Source organism: Otolemur garnettii, unplaced genomic scaffold, assembly GCF_000181295.1.
Source record: "Otolemur garnettii isolate 467f Iridium unplaced genomic scaffold, OtoGar3 scaffold00174, whole genome shotgun sequence".
In the NCBI taxonomy this organism is placed as follows: Eukaryota; Metazoa; Chordata; class Mammalia; order Primates; family Galagidae; genus Otolemur; species Otolemur garnettii.
Window position 1 is genome coordinate 903,374 of NW_003852569.1, and position 10,235 is coordinate 913,608.

General features: G+C 42.7%; 1 protein-coding gene across 1 annotated transcript in view; it reads left to right on the top strand.

The window, feature by feature from the left end:
• Nucleotides 1–4,484, top strand: part of S100A10 (S100 calcium binding protein A10) — an 11,050-nt gene extending 6,566 nt beyond the window's left edge. Inside the window, exons 2-3 of the mRNA XM_003800356.3 lie at nt 385–537; nt 4,070–4,484. Of these exons, the coding sequence (XP_003800404.1) occupies nt 406–537; nt 4,070–4,231 (294 nt within the window). The 5' untranslated portion in view covers nt 385–405 and the 3' untranslated portion in view covers nt 4,232–4,484. The remainder of the gene's footprint in view (nt 1–384; nt 538–4,069) is intronic.
• Nucleotides 4,485–10,235: the final 5,751 nt, after the last annotated feature.

Below are 10,235 nucleotides of genomic sequence, written 5' to 3' on the forward strand. Positions count from 1 at the left end.
AAAAAAAAAAAAAAAAAGAATCAAGTGGATGATGTAATCACCCTACTTCCAATTATCCTCAAAACATTGACAAACATGTGAGTTAAAAGTTAATGTGGGTTAGCGCCTATGGCTCAGTGAGTAGGACGCTGGCCCCATATACCTAGGGTGGCAGATTTGAACCTGGCCCCGACCAAACTGCAACAAAAAAATAGCCGGGTGTTGGTGGCAGGTGCCTGTAGTCCCAGCTACTTGGGAGGCTGAAGCAAGAGAATCGCCTAAGCCCGGGAGCTGGAGGTTGCTGTGAGCTGTGATGCCACAGCACTCTACCAGGGGTGATAAAGTGAGACTCTGTCTCTAAAAAAAAAGTTAATTTGAACCCTATTTCTTTAAATCTTATAACAGACTTCAGTAGACCTCACCAAAATGCCATCTCAGATGGAGCACGCCATGGAAACCATGATGTTCACATTTCACAAATTTGCCGGGGATAAAGGCTACTTAACAAAGGAGGACCTCAGAGTGCTCATGGAGAAGGAGTTCCCAGGATTTTTGGAAGTAAGTGTTGAAAGGCATATAAACAACTATACATAAAAATCACTGCTTAGCTCTCCAGAACTTACTCAGCAAAAAACAAATCAATGCTTCTAGCCCCTGAGTCCTTTCTCTTTCTCTTCCATCCCTTCTCCATGAAGGTCACTACTCAAAAGGTGTTTTCATTCATGTATTTAATAAATAGAATACCCACTGTTTGTAAGATAATGTAGGGGAAACAGAAAGTGAAGAAGACACAGCCCCTCTCCTTTAAGAGTTTATAATCTGTAAGTGAAATAAGATTTCACACAAATTATCACAATATGATGCATTTGTTAGAAAACTCCATCAGGAGTTATCTGCCTCAGTTGGAATGTGGGGAAGGGGGATGGGGGCAAGAAGTCTTTTCATAAGAGAATAATCCACCAGGAAATGGCTTGATCTGGTCTGTAAACCTGGTGTTGGAGGTGTCACATCCTGATCACAGTCACTTTCTCAGCAACTTGAATCTCCTTTCTTAAATCCTTTCAGTTAAAGGGAATTATTTTTTTCTTCTTCCAGTACCATAATGGAATGGTGTTGACCATCTGCTGAATAAGAACCAAGCCTCACTCCAAAAATAACTGGGTTTTTTTGTTGTTTTTTTTAAGAGACAGAGTCTCACTTTGTCACCCTGGGTAGAGTGTTGTGGCATCACAGCTCACAGCAACCTCCAGCTCTTGGGCTTAGGCAATTCTCTTGCCTTAGCCTCCCAAGTAGCTGAGACTACAGGCTCCTGCCACAACGCCCGGCTATTTTTTTTGTTGCAGTTTGGCCAGGGCCGGGTTCAAACCCACCACCCTAGGAGCCAGAGCCCTACTCACTGAGCCACAGGCCCTGCCCTAGAAATAACTGCTTTTCACTCAAAACTGCCGTGAGAACATAGGAGCGTAGTTTTAGTTCACACCTCACCTTTGATAGAAAAATGCAGGAAGGCTGGGTGCCTGTAGTTCAGTGGTTAGGGGATAGGCCACATGCTCTGAGGCTGGTGGGTTCAAAACCGGCCCAGGCCAGCTAAACAAACAAACAAACAAAAAATGGCTGGGCATTGTAGTGGCTGCCTATAGTCCCAGCAACTTGAAGGCTGAGGCAAAAGAATCACTTGAGCCCAAGAGTTTTAGGTTCCTATGAACTCTGACGCCCTGGTACTCTGCCAAGCATGACAAAGTGAGATTCTGTCTCAATAAAAAAAAAAAGAAAGAAAGGTGCATTAATACTAGAAAAGACTCTGCCATCAGCTCAGATAAATCACTCAAGATGTGAGACCACAAGGCACAGTCTTCCTTTCACATTGCAGGAATGTGGAATGTATGTTTAATTCAAGTGAGGGTGAAACTTTCCTTGGCAGAATAGACTGCAGGGCAGACCTCTCTTCCCTGGCACAACTCTAGCCAGCCACTCTGGTCACTCGCTTGGGGATGAATAATGCATTAGCCTCTGAAGTAGAGATGACGGTAAGAGACTGGGTCTTACCTGTTGTCATCTGCACATTAGTTGAGCCTCTGACTCCTGCATCAGGGAACAGGGGACTTTATAGTTTACGGTAACTTACATGTCTTCAGTGTCTATTAAACAGATATAAATAGCCTGACTACTCTCTCAGAGCTGCAACTACCCAATGCTATTCCAAAATAACTTAGAATATACTGTTAGAGTATAATGTGCTTTTGTAGAGTCCTGAAATCTAGCCCCAGACCAGGACTTAGAAGGTCTGGCTCTTCCTTGACTAACAGTGGACAGTTTGTGTCAGCTCTCCAGTCCTCACTTTCCCCCTATAAAATGAGAGGGCTGGACATGCTTATCCACCAGGTCACTTTCGCTTTCTGTGGCCCTTTAAAACAAGCATGAAATGCAAGGACGAAATGTACTCATTATAAGCCTGTCCAGGGAGGGTATCTGGCACACTGCTTGGGTGCGGGACCAGACGTGTGCAGCTTCAACTCTCCTTCTAGGTATTGAGTAAGTTCACACATCTGGGTATTAGTTGTAGCAATATTTTTCATCTCTGACCAGTCAGAATTTGCAAAGGAGTTCTCATTCTGTAAATTCCAATTAAGTAGGTCTGAGATGGATTCTGGGATTCTAGGAGTATATTCTAACAGTGTATATTCTACCTAACTAATGCAAACACTTTAACCTAGTTGTGTGTACTCTCATATTAACCTGAAATAAAAAAAAAAAAATAAGCCTGCCTATCACATGAACAGAAGTAGTCTAGGTAACTGATCACTTGTTAGTCACATTGTTGCATTAGTTTGGAGCCAGGATGAATTATCACTTGCTCCTTGCAGGCTTTATGGCATGAGAAACATGAGGTGTGTGTAGTGTGGAGTCCAGAACATGGTAGGCTAATTTGTTCCAGGAACAGGATCATAATTTTGGGCACACCATGCTCACTACATTAACAGAGCATTTTGTTTCTAAAGAAGATCCCTTATGTCATCTAAATTTCACTCATTTTAACCACAGCCAGGAAGCTGAGGGTGAGGCCAGGATTAGCTGCATAGAGCAGGTTTTAGCAGATTTTTAGGGTAGGAGTTTGCCGTCCTCCTGTAGGAAATGCTCTTCTCTACCTTCAGGGATTCCTGAGTGTAATTTATTAACATTCAGCATACTTGAAACACTGGTGTTAGTTCCCTTGTTCATGAACACAGTTGCAGGAATTTAGATATATTTGATCTGAGCCCTTTGACAACCTGATTTCCCTCCCTGGTTGAAGGCGTGGACCCTGTAGGTGAAACCACTCTTTGCCACTTCTAGCCAGCATCACTCCACAAAGGTCTAATCAACCAGTCACCATGGAAACAAGATGAAAGCAAAGGGGATCTCGCCTACCCATCTCTGTCCACACATTGTTACCAGACACTGGGAGTCAGGGCACTTATGGCTCTACCATATATTTTCCTTTTGAAGCTGGTCCAATGCATCACATCCAGCAGAGTCTATCGGAGGGCACAGACTTACCTTCTCAAAGAATGGTGGAAGGGATCCTAGAGGCACTCTAGTCCAACTTCCTCGAACCATAGTTGACACACAAACGCCTACTGAGCTGTGGGACTCACTCCAGCTCACACAGCTAATAGGATGTGAGGCCATACTAGCTAGCATGGCCTCAGTGAGCCAAGGAGAAATAAGAGGCACCTTCTCCAGATGTAATGACATCCTCAGCACCTCCTTAAAATCCATAGGACAATGATCTGAAACATTCCCGAAACTTTGTAAGTAGCTCCCTTCTTGAAGGATTTGACCATACCATCAGAAATAAGAGTTTGTTAAGAGAAGGTAGGTTTAAACTATCAAATGGGGAGTTTGGGGGTAGTTTTTAGGTAGAATTTAAATATGAATTCACTGAAATGTACCCTCAAGGCAAAAAACTTACATTTAGAAAGGTTGCTTATGACCTAAAATAAGACTCAAATGTTTGGGAGATTTGTTGTCAGCAGTATAGATCAAATAAGCTTACCATTGCAAGCACTGGCTGATATTGCTTGCCTTTGTTCTTTTTTTTTTCTCCCAGAATCAAAAAGACCCTCTGGCCTTAGACAAAATAATGAAGGACCTGGACCAGTGCCGAGATGGCAAAGTGGGCTTCCAGAGCTTCTTTTCCCTAATTGCGGGCCTCACCATCGCGTGCAACGACTACTTCGTAGTACACATGAAGCAGAAGGGCAAGAAGTAGGCAGAACCGAGCACTTACTCTGCCCTGAAAAGTGTTCTCTCAAAGGATTGCGTCAGACATCTGCCCCACAGCTTCTCCCTGGCTAAGGATTTCATGAGCAGATCAGGATCCTTAGAATATATGCAAATAAAATCCAACTCCCATTTGTCAAGCAGAGAAGAAAAAGTTAATTAAATGCCAGATGAGCTTTTGTTTTTTACATTGTTTGCATCCCTTTGCCCTCAATAAACATAATCCTTTTTTTAGTTCCAAATTTAACACAGAATGTTTGTGGCTTCTTCAGAAATGCTTGGAGGGGCCATTATTCTAAGCAAAGTGACTCAGGAACAAAAAAATAAATCTTGCATGTTATCACTTGCAAGTGGGAGCTAACCTATGGCTACACGCAGGAACAAAGAGTGATACACTGGACACAGCGGGGATGCACAAGGAGCGTGTTGGGAGGGAGCAAGGCATGAATATTACCAGTGGGATACAGCATACTCTATGTGTGATGGGCACAGAAGCCCAGATTCCACCTTCACCTCTATACAACATAGACGTGTGTCAGGAATTCAACTTCTACCCCGTAATTCTATCAATTTTTTTTTTTTTTTTAAACTGAGGCTGGGCACGGTGGCTCACACCTGTAATCCCAGCACTCTGGGAGGCCAAGGCAGGCAGACCGCCTGAGTTTGAGACCAGCCTGACCTAGAGTAAGACCCTGTCTCCACTAAAAATAGAAAAACTGGCTGGGTGTTGTGGTGGGCACCTATAGTCCTTCCCCCCACCCCCCCACCCCCGTCACTAACTGCTCTGCCTTTGTTGCCATGTCTGGGGAAGGGCCCAGTCTGGAAGGGTTGGGGTTAGAGGGCCCTGCGGGGAATATTCTGACCTTTACTGAGCACAGTCCTCCCAGTTTGATTGGTGCTTTTCCACCTAGCACTTTGCATCCGCAAATGTCTGAATCTATTTTTCATAGTAAAGTGTCAGAAAACTCTAGAAAAAACTAAGAGAACCAATCAAAGGAATGGAGGTGTGGTATAGTGCCTCAGTGATGACCCCACACTGGCACCAGTGAGTCGACTCCCAGGTGTCAGGAAATGCGCCAGGTCACTTACACTCAGGTAGTGCTGTCTTGTTAGACATGAAGACCAGTACTGGGGTCTGAGCAGATAGCAAAATGCTTCTCTCAGTACTTTGAGGCTGTCACAAGCTTTAGCATATATATGAGGAACGACAATTAAGTTCTCAAACTCATCCTAGGAGAAGTGCTACATACCTCATTGCTCAATATGACTATGCCACCTTTGAAGTGCTCCCCTTGGGAAGCCCTGTGTGGACACTAGTGCCTAGTCCACCCTTCAGAGCAGTTTTGCAACTCTTCCTGGAATGACCATCAGAGATGTTGCCTTAGTACATTGATGCCCTGAATGCCAATATTTCCTTTATCTTTGGATAAAGAAAAAAGTCACTGGGAACCAGATCAGGTGAGTAGGGTGTTCCAATACAGCTATTTGTTTACTGGCTGAAAACTCCCTCATAGACAGTGCGGTCTGAGCTGGCGCATTGTTGTGATGCAAGAGCCACACTTTTCTCATGTCGAGATTTTCAGTTAGGATTTTTCTGTTTCTCTATCAATGTTTAGTGGGTCTGCTGTGTGTCTTATGGCCAGCTGACAATTTTGATGCACAATTCAATGAATTTTTGCAATGTTTTCATCAGTTCTGCTTGTTATTGGCCTCTATGACCTCTCTTCATCAGTGATGCTTCCTCTCCCCTCAGAAAAATGTTTAATCCACTTGTACACTGCCATTTTCTTCATGGCATTCTCCCCATACGCTTGGAATAACATGTCCCTGATTTCACCTCCAATCCTGCCAACTTTAACAAGAAATTTAATGTTTGTGTTCATTGCTCTAATTCAAGCTCTGAAATTCTCACAACAGCAGACAAAAACACACAACAACAGTAATAAATGCCACTCAGCCACACATTGCCACATGTCGACACAAACACAACTGTTGAGATGCTGATATACCAAGGTTACAAAACCTTACCACGTTGAACTTAAGTGCTGCCAACATAAGTACAGGTGGCAAGTTCATGAACTCACTTGTCGAACCTGATCTGCATTTCATGCTATGTTTGTACTTACTAATAACACAGGACTTTATTTTTATAGAGGTGATATATGAATCTTTGTGAATCAGCACATGAAATTGCTCCAATTAAATAAGTCATCAAAAGTGGAAACAATTATGACTGGACACATCAGTATAACTCTGGGGAAAAGTACAATACAAGGTTATCTACCATTGCAAGCAAAAACATGCAAAAAGGAACAGGATAGTTCAAAACTGGCTTCTTTTTCTTTTTTTTTTTTTTTGTTAAATCATAGCTGTGTACATTAAAACAGTCATGGGATACAGTGTGCTGTTTTTATATACAATTTGAAATATTTTCATCAAACTGGTTAACATAGCCTTCATGTCATTTTCTTAGTTATTGTGTTAAGACATTTATATTCTACATTTAGAAAGATTCACATGTACAAACTGGCTTTAAAAAAATATTCAACCATTTTATTTTGTCTCAGTCAACAAATGAACAATGTTAAGACAGAACAGCTTTGCACCTGAAGTATTACATCAGCAAATTCACAAAGAGGAACTGGTTGCAGGAGTATTAAATAGAACTGGCTAGCTAAAGAAACTGACTCCAGGAATAACTCCCAAATGCATGCTGTAGACCAGAGCCACCCAGGGCACTGCTGGTCATGACGCTGCCTGCTGAACTGAAAAGCCATGTACAGCTGGCAGCACCAGGCCACGCGCCACGAGTCCCTGGGGGCCAATGACCACGCCCATTGCTCTGCCTCTTCCTATACAAGCCTTGGTCCCACATCCAAGTGTCAAGGAAGTGCCTCAATCGCATCATCCCAAACTACGAGGGAGTGTGGGAAATACATGTTTACAGTTTCCAGTCTGCACGCAAGTTGGTCCTGCCACCGCGATGATTCCTAATTCAAAAGGAAGTCTTCTAACCTAGAGGTTAAAGAAATGATGGCTCTAAAGAAGAGGCTCTAAGGTAACTCTGATAGCTACAGAGAATAGAGAAACAAACTGGCGAACCTCTCTCTTCCATGAGAAGGTGTAATAGCCCAAGTTTACCGCTTTGGTAAGGGGTAAAATTGCCTCCTGGGAGCAACTGTGTTTACCGAATACAGTAAAAACTAGTGGTCACTTCACAAGTGGACAGATAAAATTGTAACATGGAGATATTACAAGGGCAGATGTCCACAGATCCACAGCAAACTTTCATACTCAAAGTCTCTTTACCTAAAAACAGAGAGAATATCCCAGGAGGAGAAGGGGTCTCAGGGAAGGAGAAAGGAAGTATCAACCCATCTCCATGGCAGCTGCGTAGATTCAGAAAAATGCTGAAGTGCTGTGTTATTCCCAGCAGATTTCCCCCCGATTCTCTGACATTCAGAAAGTTGCCCAATGCCAGAGAATCATCTGAGTCACTGTCTCTGGGAGGGGCGCATGTGTATGTGTGTTGAGGGGAAGGGTTAGGGCACCCTCCTTGCTTCAGAGTTCATTTAGTAGGGGCTAGTATGAGTGCAATAAAAATGGTATTTATGGTTTGAAATCCCACATGACCCACTGTGCCAACAAAAATACATGGATCCCACAATATGACCTGCTGAAGCGGCTGTCTAGGCTGCAGCCTGTGGCCTAACGGCTCCCAAGGGCAAAGCTGCAATTATGCCAATAGCCATCAAGAGGAACCATCTGGAAAATTCCACCAATTCTGCTACATGGCTGAGTTGTAAAAGCGGATCCTGCTCCTCCCCACACCAAGCTAAGAAGGAGGAATGAATAGCCAGGCAGAAAATCAGTTTCAAACACACTGGAAAGCTGACTCTGAAAAACACAATATGGCAATAAGTGCCAAGAGCCTGTGTTTTCTTTGACTTGCTATTTCTGTTCATAGGAACTTATCTTAGCAAAGCAATAAAAAATACTCAGAAATTTCATATACAAGGATATTTGCTAAATCAGAATTTAGAATAGCTAAAACCTGAGTAAAGCCTCAATGTCCAAAAATAAGAATACAGTTGTGATTAAATAAGTTGCTGTTAGATGTGGGTAGCATACTATAAAGGCTCATAAAAACCATGACCTTGAAAAATACTGTGTATTAAGTGAAATGAGGAAATATCTATGCAAAGTAAAGCAGGGTACAAAATTGCAATATAATGGGATTCTTTTCCTTTTAAAATATCTGTGCCTGATTACAGAGAGAGAGACAGAGACAGAGGGGAGAGAGAAAAACTAAGGCAAATATATCCAGCTGTGTTTAGTTTCTAGGGTAGGAGTTACTGGCAGGGAAATTGTCTCCAGAAAGAGGTTCATGGGATTATTTTAATTTTCTTTACCCTGCTATGTTAACTAAATTTTATATAGCAAATCCACTTTTATAATCTAATTCTAAGTAATATATTTTGAAAGAGCATGAGTCAGAACCTGTGTGAGATACTTCTTAAGCATCTTTGTATTTAATCCTCCTTAAGATACTATAATTCCATGTTCCGTTTTACAGATAGCAACATTAAAAGTTAAGTAACTCCCTCAAAGTCCCACAGGACTTACTGTGTCAAGATTTAAACCCAGATACTCTGTTTCATTCTTTCTATTCTGCGGCTGTCTAAAAGTGCTAAGTAAATTAAGTATCAAATACACTACTGCTTCAGAAGAGTAAGAGATTATTGAGGGCAGGATGTGACTAGTCAGAGAATTTATGTAAAAGGTAGGATGTTGTCTGGTCTTTAAAGATTAGAAGAAATCTGGATAATAGTTAATACTCACTGAGTCCTTACTGTAACACATTCCAGGCTAGTGCTTTACAAGTTCTAGTGCTTTACAAGTATTAGCTCATTCACTCCTTGCAACAGCTATGAGGTTCCCACTTTACAGGTGTTTTTGACCAAGGCATGGAGCTAATAAGTGGTGGAGGCAGGATTTGAAACCATACAGTCTAAGGCAATGGTTCTCAACCCTCCTAATGCTGCGGTCCTTCTCCTGTGGGTCGCAACCCACAGGCTGAGAACCGCTGGTCTAAAGGCATAGCCCCTCTTCTCTGCTGCATCTCTAGGCACAGTAATGATGGAGTGAAGGAATGCCCAGGCCATAGAGTACTGAGGAGGCCAGGTGCAATTTAGCATGTGCGACATGGCCTGGTGTTGGCAGAAGAAAGAGCATGTAAGAGTGAGGACAGGAGGTGTTAAACGAAGAATAAACGGCAGATAGTAAAGAACATGGGAATGTGGGAAATGCTGTGGGTGAGGTCATTCAGTCGAAACCTCCGCAGACCCAAGGCTTGGGTTATTACTTCTCCTCTGGGAAAAAGAGATAACTCTTGTCTAAAAGGAGACAGTAAGTACTGTCTTGTGTAGATGTGGCTGGGAGAGGTTCTTGTGACTGTTCAACACCCTTTGCTCCAGTGCCTGCATTCCAATCACATTCTGACTACAAAAAATAAACCAGGGTGGGGATTGTTGCGTTGGGGTTTCACGAGAGACAGACAGCGTCACTACAGGTGCAGTCTCGCATCTGGAATTATTATAGTGAAAGAGAGAGACTACCTCTCTGGTGGAAGTAGCAAAGCTTTATTGTTCAAGACCACCTTTTATAGTTGGCTGGTCACGTACACATTATTAATTAACAAGCAAAGCATTCATACTATTTTCTAAAGTTAGTTCAACCTTCAAAAAGACACAAAGTTTGAAACCTAGGGACAGCTGCGAAAGGGAGTTTGTCTAAAGACTTGAGATTACCAAGAGGGGAGTAAAACCTTTGAAGTCACACTATACACTCATTATAGAAAGCAGATTTATGGCTTTTGTCTCTGGCAATCTGGAGGCCTACGTATTCCGATAAGAGTTCATTTATCGGCTCGGTGCCTGTGGCTCAAGCGGCTAAGGCGCCAGCCACATACACCTAAGGTGGCGGGTTCGAAT